Below are 20435 nucleotides of genomic sequence, written 5' to 3'. Positions count from 1 at the left end.
AACTAAACGTACTTACTTAATCAAGGTATTCGTTTTTGTTGAACATACTCTGTTTTGACAATCAGCTGATTTTGTGATGGTTAAAGTTAATCAGAAGCGAAAAAGTTTATGATAAAATAGTTTATATTTTCATCAACCGATAAGTTAGAAAATACGCCTCCAAAATGTTGGTTCTTGTTCTCGGTGATCTTCATATCCCACATCGGTGTGCCAGTTTACCGGCGAAATTCAAAAAGTTATTAGTACCAGGACGTATTCACCACATACTTTGCACAGGCAATCTTTGCACAAAGGAAACGTACGATTACCTCAAGACATTGGCTAATGACGTACACATCGTTCGCGGAGAATTTGATGAAAATTTGAGTTACCCCGAGCAGAAGGTAGTTACAGTTGGGCAGTTTCGAATTGGACTGTCACATGGACATCAGGTTGTGCCCCGTGGCGATCCAGAAGCTCTAGCATTGATTCAGCGCCAATTAGATGTAGATATATTAATATCGGGTCATACATATAAATTTGAAGCTTATGAACATGGAAATAAATTCTATATCAACCCCGGATCTGCTACTGGTGCTTTTAACCCTCTAGACGTAAATGTAATACCATCTTTTGTACTTATGGATATTCAAAGTACAACTGTTGTGACATATGTATACCAACTTATTGGCGAAGAAGTGAAAGTCGAGCGTATTGAATACAAAAAAATCTAATGCGGCTAATATTGGGTTGCCCCATAGCGAACACTCAGATGTGTGAAATACGGCCAATATTCACATCAGTATACTTCTTATTTGTAAATGTATGTACACTTGTACATTTATAAATTATATTAATGTTATGAAAATAAATATTCCTATAAAATGTATGTATGTATGTATACCGTTGTATTCATACAGTTTAAGGTTTATTCGCTAATACAAAATTTATCAAATTATTTTTAAAAATTGCAACAATGTTGAATAAAAATTAAGATAGCTTTAACCTTTATACTGAAACATTCACTGCTTTGCAATAACAACAACAAACTTATAGGATTATTCAATAAATAATAAAAATATGTTTGCTCTGTTTTACCAAAAATTTAGCACCCAAACCAATATTAGAAAAATAAAATAATAATCTCGTGATTCTGTATAAATTTGAATTTATTTTTATTAATTCTGCATATCTTTACTTTTTAATTACCCTAGCTTTCAACATTAAAAAAAAATTATATAATTTGCTTTGTAAACTGGTAGTAAATTGCTTTTATTTGCATTACTTATTGAATACTTGTATTAAGACATATTAATGAAATTTAGAAATTAATTCAAAATTATCATTTTTTTATATTGATGTGTGATAAATAAATAACACAACTATAAGATAAATTTAGTAGTATTATTTTTTCTTTACAAATATAAACAGGCAATAAAAACTTTTTTGTTTGTTGCAATACGCCCAATTGGTACTAAACAACTGTAATCTTAAAAAGTTTATTTTGTATTTTTTTTAGTTTTTGATTAAAACCTGTGTGTTCAACACCGATGTTTCATAGTATAAATTACTTATATAAAAAGTGAATTGGAGTAGCAAAATGATTTTTGTAAATATGTATGTTCAGTTTTCTGTAAATACTCCATTACATCTGCTTCGATGAATTTGTTTGGCGGTTTGAAGCCATCTTCGACATTAAATGAGTTTAACCAAGACTTTCTACGCAACTAGTTTTCAGTGATTGTCCCGAAATAGTGGTCTTGAACTGCTCCGGCAAAGCTAACTCAATCTGCATTAAGTACAATATAATGTTAATATTTGAATCTGTATTGAACTATACATCAAATATATACTTACATAATCACCACTGGCTTGGGGAAGCATAACATTCATTTCGGAAGACTTTGAGCTTACAATTTCCACACCGAGTGATTCATTAGATAAATACATTTGACAGCCATCGGTTTTATCAATTGATATAGTTGGTACGAAACCAAGAACCTATTAAAATTTTAGACAATTACAAAATGGAACTGAAACATAAATTGAACTTTGAAAAAAACTAACCTGCATTTGGACACTTTGACAATTTACGAATTCCACTGACGCGACAACTGAATCAAATAGTAAAGAACATTTTTTACATGAGTCTAATACAACGTTGTTAACTTTGCCCTTAACAGTTAAAGTTGAACCTTCACACTTATACACATATACCACATTGTTCATTTCAGCATTCTCCACTAACAAATTGCGATTGTTACGTTGGTATTCCTACAACGAGTTTTTCATTTGTTATTTTCAAAATTTGTTTAAATGTATCATAAATTATAATATTTTAATATCCTTACAATTAACCATTTTTTTCCATCACGTGTGAATACTGGCTCTTTTGCAACGGCGGCAGTAGTACAAGAACCACCAGAAGATGAACCAAACTGAGTAGGTGTCTTGAATGGAGCTGGACCAGTGCGCAACGTTGGATTCTTGTGAGTTTGCATGTCAGCAGTGACCTTCTTTAAATCTATGAACAAAAAAAGTCGGTGTGAAATGATATCCATATATTCTACAATTAAAGGACAATTACTTTTCGTGATGCCCTCGCCTTGATTGATTTCGGCAAATAGAGCACTGCGATCATCTGCACCACCATCATCTAATGACATTGCGCCAATATCGAATGTTGGCGGTGGTGGTGGTGGTGGGCAAGCACCAATTGGTGGTGGTGGTGGCACAGAACCTCCAACTGGTGCTGCAGCTTTACCAGACCATACTAGACCAGTGGTATGATACTGCTTAATGTATGATTGCAATTCAGTTAATGTTTGGATCCATGCTCTTGCCCACTCTACGTGAGTTGTATCTTTATCTCTCCACTCTTTCAACACACGATTTGTATAAAATTGACCGGCATCATTCATTTCTTTTACATGTGGTCCAGGTGTAGGTGACTATTAATTAAGATAATATAAACAACTAAACATTAGCGTAGTATAATCTAATTTTCTCATACCACGCAGACCCATCCTAAAGCTGGAATACTCTCACTAATTGCCGATAAATGGTTAAAAAATGCAGATCCTCGATTCTTCTCGCGATAGTCTTGGATAGCGCTAATTTGCATAGAAGTGGGCTTCAGCAACTCCATTTGCTTCTCTTGGTTAGGTTGAGAACATTGACTGGCCAACGTAACATATTGCGATTGAGCACTGAAAATAACATCATATATGTATATATATAAGAAAATGTACTCTCCAATTTGACTAAATTTGAAATCCATTATGTTAATTCAATACCAACCGAAAAGAATGTTTGATAAAGAAAAACCTTAAACAAATTACAAATTAAAAAAGTATGACTTACTCAAATGCTAATTTTACCAACTGCGCATGTTTTGCAACATCGCCACCGATTTTCTCAGAAAGAGCTAAATATTGATTCAGCGGGCCACTGATAATATCCTGGAAGCCTAGTACACTCATTTCGGGCGGCGGCTTTAACTGCGAATATTGCTCTCCTTCGGAGACTGGTAGAGGCGTGGACACTTGATAATCTTCAAGCACTGTTGGTATATTTTCAAGGCTATCCTCTCCTTTTTGTTTTGGGTGCTCCTGTTGATCTCTGAGTTTTTGACTGCACTGGCTATTACTCGTACTCAAACTGCTACTGTGTCGTTCGTTTATTTGATTTAATGAATGTTCCAATTTTTCTATTCGGTTATTTATGCTTTCCGTCTGTAGCGGCAATTGTTCAGTAGGTGACGTTGTGGGTAATTCTGTACTCTCTAAGTTGAAACTTTCTCGCTTTTTCGTTCGAACTGCATCAATTGTTCGATTAGCAACTTCTAGCTCACGTGCTGAGATCGAACGTTCCAAACGCTCAACCAACTGCTCTAAACGATTTACTAAATTCTCAAGGTTTTCAGCAACGGATGGTTTTAAGTCTGGATCACAATCTGAATAGTATTTTAAAATCGAATATCAATAAAACAGATTTCTTACTTGTGTAGAGAGCAATACTAAATGTATACATTTTTTATAAATAGATATATAAATATACATATAAGATATGCGAGGAACAGTTTGCAAAAATAACTCAATATGCCCACTTATAAACACTAAATATGTAAGCAGACGACACTGTAAAGTCCACAAGTTGGAATAAATATCAGTAGATATTAAGCAATCGTTATATGACAACGTGACTCATTCTGCATTGGCAGTCGGCTATCTATCCTCAAATTCTTTTGCACGATTGTTTATGGTATAAATATGTACTTAATTTTGTATATAAACTTTACACTGTTCTTATTGCGATCGAACACTCGTACATATACATATGTATATGATTAAGTTGTGTGCAAAATTATTACCAATACATTTTAAATGAGAAAATTAATTGCCAAATATTCAGCACTATTATTTTCTGGATAGAGTAAAAATTTTGTCAAAAATTCCGCTCCGTTCCGTGTCTTTCACACAGACTGTTTAATTTCACTTTCCTACCCGGATTGTTGCAAGTTCTCGTGTCGTTGATGATCAAAGTTCGACCACAACATTCGCTCAATGTTTGACCCATTCGAATACTACCAATCTTCTACTACTACTACTCAAGAATTCTATGCCTATATGCGCATATTTATATGCTAGGAATATCAATTTTACGGTATCAGAATTGAACAAACAGTCACAACGGAGAGATCAACGCTACCGCTGTGGACATGGTTTTTGCGGTTGTGGTCAGCATAGCCAACGGCAGCAGCAATTGAATTATTCTGATTTTGGCCCTTGTTTGCAACTATTTCTTTTTATTAGGCGCTTTCGTTCATTCAGTATCAATTCAGCCAATAACCACATCAGGTATTTAGCGTTGAAAGAAAAAACGGACAACGAAATTGTCAACACTATTTGAATGAATTACGGCGCTTACTTAGTTCATAATTATTTGCTTACCATTTGAACCACCGTAAAGCAAAAGTTAAGTCTTCTAAGGTCTTAAGTTTTCATCATTTTTACACTCTTGAACCATGTTGTACGGAGTAAAAAACATAAACTAGAAGTAATTGAGTTATGTAACATATATTGAGTGATTATAATAAGCCGGATTGATTTCCGGCTGATTATATGCATTAATCTAATCTTAAATTTGAAAAAGGGGTCAATGGGAAGAGACATGTTACTTTTAAATATCTTAAAATTAAGAGCGATGCTCCATCTATCGCTTAAATGTGCAAATCTTAGAAACAACAAATATTTCAAAATCAAAACTTTATCATAACAATGTATAAATTGCCGCAACTGAATAATACAACCTCCACTAGTCTACATGATTTATAATCAAGTTTTTTTACTATCTCTCAATTTGGCTGCGCCCGAATTTAGCTCTTCCATACTCATTAGTTATTAAATTGGTAACTGAACGAATTCTCATTCGCACAATAGTTAAAAAATTGATAAGATAAGATAAAATATCTCCACATAGAGCCATAAAGCACGAATGAATAATAAAATTAGTTTGAAAACTATGGTATATACATACATATACGTACGTGTACAGACATGGGGAAAATCTTCTCTTAAGGGTTTACATGGGTTTCACGGCTTAAAAAAATTGTTTTGGTTTCTTTAATTCATAACATCTCTAGAATATTATCTTAAATTCTCAAATTGAACCGCGTAATCTTGAAAATTAGAGCGCTCGAGGTCAGCTACATATGTATATAGCCATTTAAAACTTGAAACGCGTTTTTATCGAAACTAAGTTTTCATTTTCATCTTACTTATATTAAGAATATTACCGAAAATTCTTTCTCTTAAAAAATGAAAATAAGAAATACATGAATAAAAGACAGCAATGAAAAAAAGAAAGTTGAATTCTATACTTAATATTTCACAAAAACATAATGCGTTTGGAAGTGCAATCATTTATTATACTAAAATATCTTAATGTGTTCAATATATTTAAAACACAAAAATATCCACAACGTACGGAAATCTGAAAGATGATGTGCGCTATAATTTTTAAAAGAAAAAACAAATATGTTTTAATTATTTACACTAATATAAAAAATTTAAATTCAAATTTCACTTTTTTAGATCTCAGTGTGGTGAAATAAAAATTTCGATCATTAAATGCAACCCATTGAGATTAAATCGCCCTGGATTCGTAACAAATAAAGCACCATATTGGTGCAGAATTAGTTATCATGTTAACTCTTTGGCAAACAATGAGACTAAAAGACACATTGTTCTAGACCTCCTCACTGTCTCTTCACTCGACAAAACCTTTTATCTTATTTTTTAATACATAAGCACTATTATGAAAACCATTAAACTAAAATATTCAATATAATATTGAAAACTTTCGGGTTTTTCACATACATCCCTTACATATTTACATACAAATCAGGATTATTAAAAATTAGTAAAAAATATTAACATTAGATGATATTTTTATTGATGAATTAACATAAAACACGCCATCCACTAATAAATCTCATATATTAGATGAAATAATAATGTTTAGTAGTAAGTTTAGTAATAAGGAATTATATAGTTAACTGCTGGTTTAGGAATAAGCCTATTTGGTTCGTACGTCACAAATTCACATCCCCACGAAATAAAGATATGGATTGGTACCATATGTTAAGTCAAGTATTAACAAGAAAGGGAACAAAAGAAATTTATGGATTAATGAAGGGAAATATAGGTGCGAGCGAAACTAACACACGAGGTAGAGAATGGAAATATTTATATTGTTACAAAGAATAGTTATGACCCATGCAATACAATATATTTTAATTAGTATTACACAAAGTATATTTTACTTATTTACTAAAAAGTAATCACCTCTAACGCCTCCATTTATTCTGCTAATCGCATCCCCAGTTATATTTGATGCAAACGGGGTAAAGCGTACGTTATGCTCTACAGCTGCATGTGCTGCACGCAATAGGTCTGTATACAGACGTTGCCGCCTCAATTCAAGCTCATCGCGACCCACAGGTGTAACAGGTGGCTCAATGCAGCCACTACAAATTTTAAGTTTTTTTAATCATGATCATGAAAAGTGTTTGTATGGAAATGTTGCAATTGATGATAAATTATTGTACGTAGATATGTATTAATTTAGCATGAGAGCAAATTTCAATTCTGTCGAAATTTAATTAAAAAGTAATTCATAACTTGCATATTAAATAAATTTTCAAACGAAACGGAATTGAGATCTATGCAATTATCACAAAAAAAAAAGGTCACATCAATAAAATAACTTGCGTAAAATGTAGTGATAAAAGCAAGTATCTCTCTTTTTTCACGTATAAATAATGAAAATTTTAAGTATAATAAATTATTTTCCTTTTTCGATTGTTTTTTAATATAATAGTTCATTTTGAATAACTAATAACATTTGTGTTTAACTAAATTAACTAAACGTATATTTTTATTTATATATTCCTGACCATTGAATTATGAACGACAACCATTTAGTATGACCTCTCCTCTGCAAAGAAATTTTTCAGATAACTCTGCAAACCTGATTAAGCTACAATTTCTCTATTTTCGAAATTCTTTCATTAAATGTACTTTTATGTATAGTGATATAAAACTGTGTTTGTAAGTCTTACTGCGGATTTACAATTTCAAAACAATTTTAAGAAAAAAATAATTTCAACAATTCTAATGTTGTAGTCCAATGAATTTTTAATTCAGCCTTTCACTGAGAAATGTTAACTTAAATAGTTGAAGTAAGCAAATTTTTGTCTTAGATTTGGTAAATAAATAAATAAAAGTTATAAATTTCACCTTCGTTCACAATTCATTGGCCACATATGTTTGTATTATAAATTACTTCTTTTAAATTATAATCTTTTGAACATTACATTTCATTAATCCTTTCATCATTGAACCATTCGGGAAGCCCATGAGCATATGCCACTACTTCCGGAATGTCAGTTTGCTCAATATATGGTGCACACATACTTTCGCGTTTTGGCGGTGGCAGTGAGTCGGAAAAAACATCGTCATCATCCACAGTTGATGAAACGGGTTCGTGCGGGGATTGAGGAACAGGATCCGGTTCTATTATTTCTGCTTGTGTACTGATATTAACCTTCTTCTTTATAGATGTGTGCATCGAATTGTGTCGTGAAAGACAACTTTTTACCGGTGTGGTGCCTGCTATAGTTTCGTCATTACTTTTCAAAACAGTTGTTTCTATGTCGTCCAACTTTCCGCAATTTTCAGATATTATTTCGTTTGAAGTTGTTGTACAACTATGATCAGTTTTCGTTGTCTGATTCAATTTAGTTCCTACATCGTTTTGGTCATTCTCAACTGCGAATACAATGTGGCGGTCATTAAAAAAGAAATCCATTAACATGGATAAAAAAATATATGGTGAAAACTACAATCCAATTTAAACAATTTATATACTTCACAGTACACAAAAAATATTACTTTGACAGTCTATTATCATATGTTGTTACATTACAATATGTTTTAACCTTTTGTGTAGGGCATCATTTCGCACTGAGAGTAGGGATTTATTTGATTATGTTTTTGCCCTTATAGAATATATAATTCTATTTTCAAACAGAACGTAATCAATAAGACTTGAATTTAGGTGCATATACATATATACAAATGCATAATAAAGTGTGTTTAATTTATTATTTTTCCCATATTTCACCAAAAAAAGTTGTTTCTTCGGGCAAGACATACTTTTTATGAAGTATTCTTCTTTTTTCTATCAGAACAACATTATTTTTTATTTTTTTATATTTTTTCGATAACTGAATGTTAAGGTATTTTATAATGTTTGCTGCTTTCTTCGACCACGACAATTTTCTCTTAACCTCAAGTGGGTCTTTTACATTAATGGTAATATTATTTATCAAGGGTTTTTGTAAACCTCTCCTTAATAAACTAGGACTCATGTGAAATAGGGTAATTCGATCGTAAGAATAGGTCATAGCACATTTTATTTGCTTTGCTTAGATATTTTTCTTCATTCTTGAGGTTTTTGAGCGCAACATAAAATTAATACAATATTTCCGTTGTATTAGATTATCTGGACATTAACAAGTTTCGTTTAAAGTGATCTGGTATAAATTGAGATATACACACTCTAAATACATATAATATATAATTTTAAGTTCCTCAAGCGGATCAGCAAAATAACAACAATAATAAAAAAAATGTACCATTTTCGTTACCCAGCTGCGTATTAGATGCAATATCTGCTGTTTCGGATTTTGTTGTACCAGCTATCGCTATGCCATCACATATCCTTTTATCTGCTGTGGAGTTTTCAAGTAGACTTTCCGATTCTTTTCCATTTAGAGGAAGTGAATGGTTTTCGGTTTCTAAGTCATTCGCTTTACCCTTTTCGATTTTTATCGTTGGAATTATTCGCTTCTGATCCTCGACGCTTTCACCTTCCGCATTTTGATTTTGGATGAACGCATCTACTTTTTTATTTTTTATTTTTTTTGGTAAATTCGAATTTTTCGAACTAGCACGACAACAGGAAAACATTTCTCTTGAATATAAATTATTCAAAATTAATTTTTCCAAGAAATTAGGATGCACCACTCACTCTAAATGTAATATACTATATAAATTTTTGGGATATAATTCATTATTTTATATGTAGTTATATTTTTAACTTCGCGGCAGAGTTCATTTAAATTTTTTAAGGGTTAAGATTTCTTAATATTAATCAGATTTTAAAGTTTCTTAATAAGTCTAAAAGGTCTATATATTTATGTGTATTTATGGGACGTGAATAGCACCAAAGAAAAATTAAAAATATTGCTCATATTTAATATTGTTTTATTCTAAAAACAAGCATACTAGCGCCAACGCCTATAAAATAACACATACACATATGTAAGTGTAGCTATTAATCAGCTGACAGGAAATTAATTGGGTCAAGCTATTCCGGGCTCGCAACATTGGAACCAATAATGAAATTATTTAATTATGACTGCCTTGGAATATTTGTTGGTCTTTTTTAAACTCGAAATGATGAATAACACAGTTCTTACAAAAATATCGGATTTTGGTTACTGTCGATTGAACATTTTATATAGACACACATACATACGTACAAATAATTGTGACACAAGATTGTTAAGAAAATAGGCTTTAAATGTAAACTATTGCAATCTCTTTTAGTATATTTTTGAAGTAAAATTAGTTGGATTTAGTGCCCAGGCACTTTAAAGCACTCGTCGACAAAAGATTAACATCATAATCATTTTTGTCGCGTCAAATTTTTTCTTAGCCAATAAATAAATAAAAAATACTTCTAATATAATTAACTTTTATAAACAACACATCCGACAAAATTGCTTTTGAATTTCGTGAAAACAATACTCAATGCTTTCCACCACAATATAAGAAGTGGTCCGGGACGTGCTCGCATGCCGACTGTACATCCAGCAGCTACGGAACGGTACCGAAACTATATTCCAATGAGCTCGTGTTCTTCATTTAAGAGAAGGACATATTCTCTCATCTAAAAGGAACTGCAGGGAAATATTCGAAGTACAACTGTCGTAATATAGTTCGACAAGAATGCAGCTTATTATGTATATACTCTTTTTTATATGAAATCCCAACCCACACATTCACAAATACTTGCATTGTTTAAATAAAGTTAATTTACTTTATTCACGCATGCGTTAAAATAAGATTTACACTAAGCAAGAAAAAAGTTGCCGCTGTAAAAGCAAAACGAGCTGGAATGTAGGGATATGTACATAATACATCTCGATATGATACTTCAACAGAGTGCATGGATTAAGGACTTCTCTTTGGCACAATTTTGATTTGTGTATGGATTTTCAAAGTCAACGTAAAACCATCACAAGGCAAGTTAGGTTTACAAGTGTAATATATGCCTTATTTGGTTCTTCGACAAATGGGTTGGTTTACCGCATACACATGGCATGATAAAGGAAAACATCTCATTTAAGAATTTAGGGACCATTTCTTATTTCGTGTGTTAAACAGTAATCCCATATCTGAAAATTTTTGTTACATCGGTTGTTACGGAAATGAAACCTTAGTTCACATTACTTCTCCTTAACCCTATCATAATTTAGCCACACCCACGCCAAAAAAAAACATATAAAACATACTACTAACCAGGCCAAATAAAAGTGTTAAAATAGAAATAAATTGAAGTGTACACGGCGAAAGTTTTACCCAATTTCAAGGAAGAGAGCTCAGAAGGCCAATAACTGTGCACTGTATAAACTACACCTTCTCATAATATTTGAATCCAATACGTATGTATGTTTTTCCAGTTTTTGCTGTTGGTTACTGCGTAAAGAGAAAACTCCGGAAAACTAACCAGCGCACATATCTCCCACAAATAGTACATACAACTTGTTCAAAACGCACAATATAAGAGAGAACATGATAAGAGCTTTTATATATCTATAAGGTAAGGAGTCTATATTAAGAGTTTTTTTTTGCTGTTTTCAGTGCCTATAAACACAGATTCTAAAAATAATAATAAACACAGATTCTAAATAAACCAACAATTGAAATACTAAATCTAAAAAATATACATATATACTATAAATATTATAAAAACAAGTTTATTTGATTATTGATTTTCTTTATCTAACATTAGAAAATATAATAATTATATTACATTAACCCCCCCACAACACATTTTTACAGAAGATTGTCCTAATGAGTGTCCATATATTACACATACAGTATAGATAATTAATATAAAATGTTTATTTTATCCATTTCAAATTAAATACTAATGTATGCATATAAAGGCACAATTCACTAATATTTTTCAATAACAAACGAAGATATGTACATACATATGTACATATGTATATGATATCGTAACGAGTACTTGCAGTATATTTCTATGGAAAGTATTTCTGAATGTAATAAAAAATTAAGTCATCAACCAAAAATAAATTATTTGTGATATTCCATTTAATGAAATCAAACAGCTGCCAAGTCCTTTTGTTGTTGATTTTTTTCTCTTTTCTTGGAGGAACGCCAGTGAAAAGTTACACCTACGTTTGTATGTGGGTTAGTCAACATCTTCACAAATAAATATTCATTTCACCACCCGCCTCTCTCTGTATGGATTCTGAGATTAAATCACGCCCAAATCTCTTGAATATACGTATTCATGGCCTTGATATATACACCCCACAACTTGTTATTTCAAAATCATCCTGTCTAATAAACGAATGAACACTGCAAAATGCCAAACGTATCCAAAGCCGGCATGGAATATTCTCCCTATTTTGGCAAGTTAACCAATGTTTTCCTTTTTCTTACATTTGTTAAAATCTAAATTCATACATACACATGTGCTCATATATGGGAATATGTATTGAGTCAAAAAATTAAACTGTTCCAAAAATGTTTTATATGTCGCTTACCACTATTTTAAAATTTAATTTTTGTCACCGAGAAATCTTATTCACTTCCACCACAAATTTCTATGAAATTAATCATCCACAAATGTTCGCTTCGGTAGAAGATTTTTACATTTCCTTTTCTCCAACATTCTTCGCAAAAAAACGAAAAGGGTAGAGTTGCTTAATTCGTACTATTGTAGCAGCTTTAAATTACAAGGTAAAAATACAATTTGCAAGAGAAACCCGTTTATTGAAAACTCGCTTTTAATATCATTACCTTCCATAATATGGATATAGATAATATGTTATAAAATATTATTCAACCTTTTACTCATCTTGTATTAAATATTTTATGCTGTCTAAAACCCGATTTTCGGTTTTGTGTCACCCTGTGTTTCTAGTTTCAACAGATTTGTAACAGAGAACGTATACGATCTCTGATGTCAGCTAAATTTATTGAATTCTCTGGCAGAGAACAATCTCTGTTACATGTCAGTTTCATTTTCTATTAACTTATTAATTGTGATTTTTGTTTGGCAGACTAATTATCCATCATAACGCATAGTAATATTTAAATAAAATTATATCGTGCTGTTTGTTAAAAAGTCGGGAAATTTCCTTACCGCTTAATCGGTTGGTAAATTCTGCAAAACGGTAACAAAGTGCTTAAAATAAATCTGCAAATCTCACTCCCGAATTATAAAGAATGCAAATTGACATCAAAGTAAAGTGTTTAGTGAATTAAAATCGCATAGTAGAAAGTAATAATATATAAATGCGTGCAGTTCTAATAAATATGTTATACAGTTATAAATTTAATTGAAATTAGAAGAAATCCATCAAATTAGATGAATAACTTTCAAAGAAAAAGTGATAATGCTTGTTTATTTTGTAATGTGCTTTATGCATTGATTCCAATTCTTAAATTGGTAGTGTTAGAGATGAAACTGTAAATCGATTTTTTGAAGAAACAATTTGGGGATATTGTAACGGATTTCTCGATAAATCGTTCACGTTGTAACTCTTGAGTCCCATTTTAATGGCTATACACTTATCTGTTTTTCTTACCTGAACAACTTATCGTTTATTATGTGCTGATCACATAGAGCGCGACAGACTGCAAGCGACATTTGACAAATATTAAAATACACACGTTCTTATTGACACAGTTATTTAGACAGCTGCACGACTACACGACAGAAGGCTCTCAGTTGTCGCTCTCGCTAATTTAAAATTATTTTTAAATTTGTCGACGACAGTAAAGATGAAAGAAGAGAGCAGATGATGCCACTAATATGTAAAATGTAAAATTATTCAAAGCTCTAACCAACCTGACGTTATTTTACAAAGAAAAGCATACAGTAGCTCTGATATATCATTTGTAATAACAATTGATAATATAAAACAAATAAATTTACCTATTTACTTATTTTTTGCATACAAAATTTTACTATGAACAAAATATTAAAATTTTATTGAAGTGAAAGGCAACAACGAAATTGTGTACATACAAAATGGACAGCTGTGTTGTGTTTAATATGTCACTGCCGCCATTTGCAGTTCACTGTCGTGCAGTCATGTCGTGTCGCTCTCTATATGGTCAGCACATAAACCGCAACATATACAAAATATTCTGATTTCATTACAAAATCGACAAACGTGTCGATTAATACTGCGTTCAAACGAGGACGTTTTTGTCGCACATAATCGGTAAATTTTGGTTTGGTGCCGCCCAGTGCGTTCACACGACGACACGAGTCAGTCAATTCAAGTCTGTTTTTTTTCTTTCCTTTTCATAAAATTTTCGCAAATGTTAATCCGTTTCGGCTACGCGTCACTTGAAGCGTATTGCTAAGTTTCGTGGTAAGTTGGTATGGTGGACTCACATTTTTTTACAAGGAATTATAATGACACATTCATAGAACAATATTTAATATTTTTAAGGGAAAACTTTGGACGGGAATTCCCTAATCCATCTGAATTCTATTTAATACAACACATGCTATTGATGTTTTGAAGATCAAATTTATAACGGACATTTTCTAATCTATACGGAAGTATTAAATACCTTTGACTTTTCCCCCAAATTTATTCTTTTTCTCGCGAAACATTAATAAATTAGTTAGATATCAAATCATTTGCGGTTAAAATAAATAAATATAAACACATCTTAATATTGGGTAGTCGAAAAAGTCTTTTCATGTTTTTAATCAAACTTCAATTAATTTTTTTTTTATATTTACACTAATAAATAAATAAACCATTTTGGTCGACCACCTTTTGCCAATTTTCCGATAGAGACATTATTCCATAAGTGTAATTCTTGAATTTCGAAATTTCCAGAATAGAAGCGGCGAACCATTGTTGTGATACACGGACTGATACAGCATCGTCTCCGTAAACTTCACAAATTTCATTGGTGGCTTGCTTGGTGGCATTCTTTCCTTTTTTTCTACAATAATTTCACATTATATCGAATTTCTTGTTTATTTTCACTCGTTTTTGAACAGCTGTAACTTTTTTTCGACTACTCCATTTTTATTAATTTACTTTTAATACTGCTAAATGTTATTAAATATGTAAATTAAACGTTTTCTTACTATCCTTATTCACCAGTTTCTTAAATATTCCTATTATATCAAAAAAATTCTGAATTGCGTAGCAGCAAACTGTTACGAACAAGAAAACAAAGCGTTCATAAGCGGGATCGTCGTCCCATCTTCTACAAAAAACCGGTTTGGGTGACAAAAGAGTAAGTTTGTGAACTGGCACTAAGTGGTTCTTTTTATACTCTCGCAACAATGTTGCTAAGGAGAGTATTATAGTTTTGTTCACATAACGGTGGTTTGTAAGTCCTAAAACTAAAAGAGTCAGATATAGGGTTATATATACCAAAGTAAACAGGGTGACGAGTAGAGTCGAAATCCGGATGTCTGTCTGTCCGTCCGTCCGTCCGTCCGTGCAAGCTGTAACTTGAGTAAAAATTGAGATATCATGATGAAACTTGGTACACGTATTCCTTGGCTCCATAAGAAGGTTAAGTTCGAAGATGGGCAAAATCGGTCAACTGCCACGCCCACAAAATGGCGGAAACCGAAAACCTATAAAGTGTCATAACTAAGCCATAAATAAAGATATTAAAGTGAAATTTGGCACAAGGGATCGCATTAGGGAGGGGCATATTTGGACGTAATTTTTTTTGGAAAAGTGGGCGTGGCCCCGCCCCCTACTAAGTTTTTTGTACGTATCTCGGAAACTACTATAGCTATGTCAACCAAACTCTACACAGTCGTTTTCTTCAGACATTTCCATATACAGTTCAAAAATGGAAGAAATCGGATAATAACCACGCCCACCTCCCATACAAAGGTTATGTTGAAAATCACTAAAAGTGCGTTAACGGACTAACAAAAACCGTCAGAAACACTAAATTTTACGTAAGAAATGGCAGAAGGAAGCTGCACCCAGGTTTTTTTAAAAATTGAAAATGGGCATGGCGTCGCCCACTTATGGACCAAAAACCATATCTCAGGAACTACTCGACCGATTTCAATGAAATTCGGTATATAATATTTTCTTAACACCCTGATGACATGTACGAAATATAGGTGGAATCGGTTCACAACCACGCCTTCTTCCAATATAACGCTATTTTGAATTCCATCTGATGCCTTCTCTGTATAATATATAGTACATTAGGAACCAATGATGATAGCGGAATAAAACTTTACAAAAATACGGTATTTGAAAAATATGTAAATGACGTATAATGAAATCTCGATTATCACTTTATCATGCGAGAGTATAAAATGTTCGGTGACACCCGAACTTAGCCCTTCCTTACTTGTTTTATATAATCACGGTAAAGCATATTTTGGGGCTTATTATTTTTCTAGTATGTGTGTGGAGTAAATAATAAAAAGAAATTAATAATAATATTAGCAATAATTCACCCTATAAATTATAAAAATGAGTGATGATAAAAGTAATTGTGAGATGCCGCCACCAATGTCATCTTCGTCTGAAACTGCTCCACCCACCGACGGTGATACGTTGTTGCTATCAAATGGCCAATCTATACCGAATGCAACACCTTCACCAGTCGAACCAGCAGCTTCTGCACTATCAACGCCTACTTTATCAATAACTGGAGGACCCACGAGCCGTTTAAGAGCACCAACTAATTACAGTAGTGACGTAGCTGTAAGTGTTTCAAAAATTGGTCGACTTTGTTCGCACGCCGCGCCGAAAACAGGCCCACCACCCCGAGGTAATTGTTGAACCGTTTATTCAATAGAAGTTCAGAATGAATTTTATTAGATTACTAAGTATAACGTTTGGATAATATTACAGAATTTGTATTATTTAACGAAATATTTTAGGAATCAAATTTTATTACACTGTAACAATTAACTCAATCAAATTGCCTAGCGGCCCCAAATAATGTTATTTAACATTTTTATATGCTATGTGCTATTTCATAGCTTAGATTGGTTACAGAATTATAACACTTAACAAGGGCGATATCCAGTTTCATACTTCTGAAGAATTTGTATACGATATCTAGACCAATTATTATCCCCTCAAATTTCAGGATACTGCATAATTACTTTATCTGAAATCTAACTAATAAAATATTTTAAGAATAACGTGATAATTTTTTCGTTAAAATTTAATTTGGAGTCCTTTGTATTTCAACAAGAAAAATACAATGACTTCCAGATGTCTTGAAAGCCATCCTCTTTTGAGAAATAACCTTTAACATTTTATTCATTGGCGCCTACTTAACGCTTTGTGGCATCTATATCTACGCTTTGAGCTCGCGAGTGAAGTGAGCTTTTCCGCTTTCACATATAGTATACCCAACTCATTGTTAAGGTGACGTTGATTACTTTTCATGAGAGCACCAATCAAAAAGCAGTATATACGAAAGTGTGAATATGCACTTTAACAGGTAGCTTTGCCGGTCACTGGCGTACAAACGAACTGCACTAGGTAACAGAAAATATTTAATTTACAAATATAGACGGTCAAATGCACTTCCATTAGAGATAGGCTAGAGGATTGAAGGCCTTTCCATTAACACTAGGAACGCGCAACAACGCTTCAGAGTTTGGATCATCTAGTAGATGATATGCGCCTTCATTACTACCATAAATCACTTGCCAAGATTGTTTCTTTTTATAAAGAAAATCGAATAAATTAAACGTATATAAGGTACAATTGAAAAGCTATTTACATAATGAAATATTTTTCTTCGTATACGCAAATGTTTAAAGATATGTAATTTTTTTCAAAGGTTAAAATTTTGAAATCCAAAACTTTTCATAAAAGTCGAAATAAACAACAAATGTTTCTAACGAAAAAGAAAATTGTGGATAGAATGACCCTTATATAGTGTGCAGGAACTCTAAATATTTTTACGAGTTCATTTTGTCGGACTCGAAAACAAACTGCAGTGTTTCCATGAAATCCAAATACGGTCCATATAACAAGCGATCCTTTAAAGGCGAATCGGATTTCTTTCTCGCGACAGTCGCGTCAACTTGTGCCTTTGCAAAAGTCTAGGTGTAGCACTTCTTTTTCATTTTGAATGATGTTATCTGCTTTAAGGATTTTGTGGACTTGTCGGGTTGTGACAGGAAGAGTCATTTGACACCAAATTTGCGATGGGCTTACGTTCTTATTGTCGGCCTGCTCGAGGTGTTTTACCAAAGTTCTTGGGATCCTTTAAAGGCGAATCGGATTTCTTTCTCGCGACAGTCGCGGCAACTTGTGCCTTTTCAAAAGTCTAGGTTTAGTACTTCTTTTTTATATCGAATGATGTTATCTGCTTTGAGGATTTTGTAGACTTGTCAGGTAGTGACAGAAAGAGTCAATTAACACCAAATTTGCGATGGGCCTGCTCGAGGAGTTTTACCAAAGTTCTTGGGATCCTTTAAACATTTTTCGATCATATTCTTATTCTTTTTCATCATCATTGCGATTTTTCGTATGTGCATTTCAGTTCCTTTGAATTCCAGTATTTGGGACTGCTATTCAATAGTGCAATTTCTGTATAACATTGATTTGAGGCAAGCATTAAATTTATTTATGCGAATACCTTCTTTTATATAAATAAACAAACAAGCACGTATCTAACAATCAATTTGCAACCGATCTGGAACAAATCGCTTTTTTTGGCAAAGCCGAAAATTATAAAGAGTTTCAAATCAGCAGTATTACATGTAATTTGTGGACTACCTGTCCTTACCGATATATTATCCATATCAACTTATTAATTTTTTTCTGTACTCTTTTTCTTTAAGAGTAAATATTTCCAAGTCAACCCAATGAAACTCAAAGAGAAACCTTAAGGAATCGTCTCAGTGTAACCCTCTGAAAGAACACTGATTTTCGGAGATTTTTTTAAATGTTGAAATTAACTATTCGATCCGGTTTTTTTATAAATAAATACATTCATAACGAATACAAAAAGACTTTTTTTATGTTTATTTATTAGGTGTATAATAGTTAAATAAATTGTTGAAATTACACGTAAAAAAAGGTCGTGTACGATGTCCACGATTGCGGCCACAATTTTAATCTAAAACAAAAATTTCATAAGATTATTAATCTGTGGGCAAATCGCTATCGCCCTATGGAAGCTTTTTTCTTCTGGCTCCCATTTTTGCAAAAAATAGGAAGATTTCAAAAAACAAAGAAAAACTTCCATTGTACGATAGAGAATGACGTTTAAAATATTCTCTCCATATTAGAAGTTGATATCTTAAAAATTCTTCCTTGAGAGTGGAAACCGTTTTGAAAAACACCATTCTGAGAAAAATGCATTTAAAGATTGGTGTCGCTATGTTCCCCACTATGCTCCCTTTTACAAGAAATGCTGTAGTAACCGTAATAATTTGAGTTTCGATTTCAAAATTTGAGATAATGTTTATTACAGTATATTGTAATATACGATAATGCAACACTGTCCCGATCCCTTAACAAGCTTTCCGTTATAAAATTTTCGCTTCTTATTACAGCGGAATCGGCAAATTAGTTAGTAAAGATTAGGGTACAATAGGGTGCTTCCTTTACAAATAACCCGCTTTTATATAATTTTTGTGGTAAGTAAAAAGGACGGGAGTTTTTGCTGTCATAGGCCACCAATATCTTGCGATTTAACACCTCTGGACAATTGTTTGTTGAGTTATGTGAAGTCACTCGTCTACACAGATAAGTCCGAAATAATTGACGCCTTTGAAGATAATATTCGACGCGTTATAGCGGACATACGACCCAATTGCTGCAAAAAGTGGTCGAAAATTGGACCTGTCGACTGTAACTATTTACTTACGCGAAATAATTTTAGAATCATAATGGCACAAACCCTTATAATAAAATTGCTACATTCTTGGCCGTAACATTAAATTATCGAAAAAACACATGCCTAAAAAGTCCCATTTATTTAATTCCACTCTTCATACACCTACATATACAGTTACGGACAATAAAATAGAACCATCCATTTTACTAATTTTCCGTTCTGGAAAATATGAATTTGATTTAAATTCAACTAAAATATATTTTTATTATTTATTTCATGTCAAGTGCTATTAGTAACAGTAAAAATATTGGAAAAAAAACAATTCAACAATTTTGCGAAGACAAAGGTAAAATACAAAAATTCGGAGGACAAACAAATACAAACATTAAAGATTATCATAAAAAATAAAAAATAAATTAGTACAAAAACTTATAGAAAGACTAGTTAGTACTTTGAAGCGTACACTTTATCGTCTAATGCAGATGCACATCTTCCAGGCATAGACTGAAATATGCTCCGGTACTCTGTGGAACATATGTACATATGTGAATACAATTCTCTGTTTTTTTGGACGTCGGACTCACGTCCAACCATCATTATCTATCATATTCATTTTGCATTCAGACCATAGAATGTCGAACCATTATTTTTTTTTAATTTTCAGCTTCACTCTAGTTTACTTTACACTTTTTAAATTTAATATTTTTCGTTTATGAAACCATGTCGCTATAGATTCTG

General features: G+C 32.3%; 3 protein-coding genes across 12 annotated transcripts in view; 2 read left to right on the top strand and 1 right to left on the bottom strand.

Annotated features, from left to right (window-relative positions):
* The first annotated feature begins 57 nt into the window (after positions 1-57).
* Positions 58-1087, top strand: LOC120768092 (vacuolar protein sorting-associated protein 29). Its single transcript, XM_040094630.1, has one exon. It carries the CDS (start codon positions 165-167, stop codon positions 711-713), a length of 549 nt encoding a protein of 182 aa, XP_039950564.1. The 5' UTR covers positions 58-164; the 3' UTR covers positions 714-1087.
* A 341-nt stretch (positions 1088-1428) lies between these two features.
* Positions 1429-5115, bottom strand: LOC120767305 (adenylyl cyclase-associated protein 1). Its single transcript, XM_040093211.1, has 8 exons — positions 4485-5115; positions 3343-3934; positions 2993-3188; positions 2567-2930; positions 2331-2503; positions 2047-2253; positions 1837-1980; positions 1429-1768 (listed from the first exon to the last, which is right to left on the bottom strand). The coding sequence occupies exons 1-8, from the start codon at positions 4555-4557 to the stop codon at positions 1685-1687; spliced, it is 1833 nt and encodes a 610-aa protein (XP_039949145.1). The 5' UTR covers positions 4558-5115; the 3' UTR covers positions 1429-1684.
* A 7771-nt stretch (positions 5116-12886) lies between these two features.
* Positions 12887-20435, top strand: part of LOC120767303 (restin homolog) — a 32472-nt gene continuing 24923 nt past the window's right edge. For 3 of the 10 annotated variants that reach the window (XM_040093193.1, XM_040093192.1, XM_040093189.1), the window contains exons 1-2: positions 12890-13149; positions 16285-16658. In XM_040093193.1, coding sequence (XP_039949127.1) covers positions 16358-16658 — 301 coding nt within the window. In that variant the 5' untranslated portion in view covers positions 12890-13149; positions 16285-16357. Of the gene's footprint in view, positions 13150-16284; positions 16659-20435 lie in introns of those variants that run through there. The other 7 variants (XM_040093200.1, XM_040093195.1, XM_040093191.1 and 4 more) reach the window with 7 other exon arrangements.

Source organism: Bactrocera tryoni, chromosome 2 (genome assembly GCF_016617805.1).
Source record: "Bactrocera tryoni isolate S06 chromosome 2, CSIRO_BtryS06_freeze2, whole genome shotgun sequence".
Taxonomy (NCBI): Eukaryota; Metazoa; Arthropoda; class Insecta; order Diptera; family Tephritidae; genus Bactrocera; species Bactrocera tryoni.
The sequence above is the reverse complement of the archived record's forward strand: the minus strand, read 5'-3'. Positions and strand labels throughout refer to the sequence as shown.

Excerpts from the sequence above, each read along its gene's own strand:
- LOC120768092 (XM_040094630.1), top strand. The coding sequence starts at position 165 with ATGTTGGTTCTTGTTCTCGGTGATCTTCATATCCCACATCGGTGTGCC.
- LOC120767305 (XM_040093211.1), bottom strand. The coding sequence starts at position 4,557 with ATGGGTCAAACATTGAGCGAATGTTGTGGTCGAACTTTGATCATCAAC. Across the intron at positions 3,935-4,484 it reads GAGAACTTGCAACAATCCGG|ATTGTGATCCAGACTTAAAA; the intron begins GTAGGAAAGTGA and ends AATACTATTCAG. Across the intron at positions 1,981-2,046 it reads GTCAAAGTGTCCAAATGCAG|GTTCTTGGTTTCGTACCAAC; the intron begins GTTAGTTTTTTT and ends AAATTTTAATAG.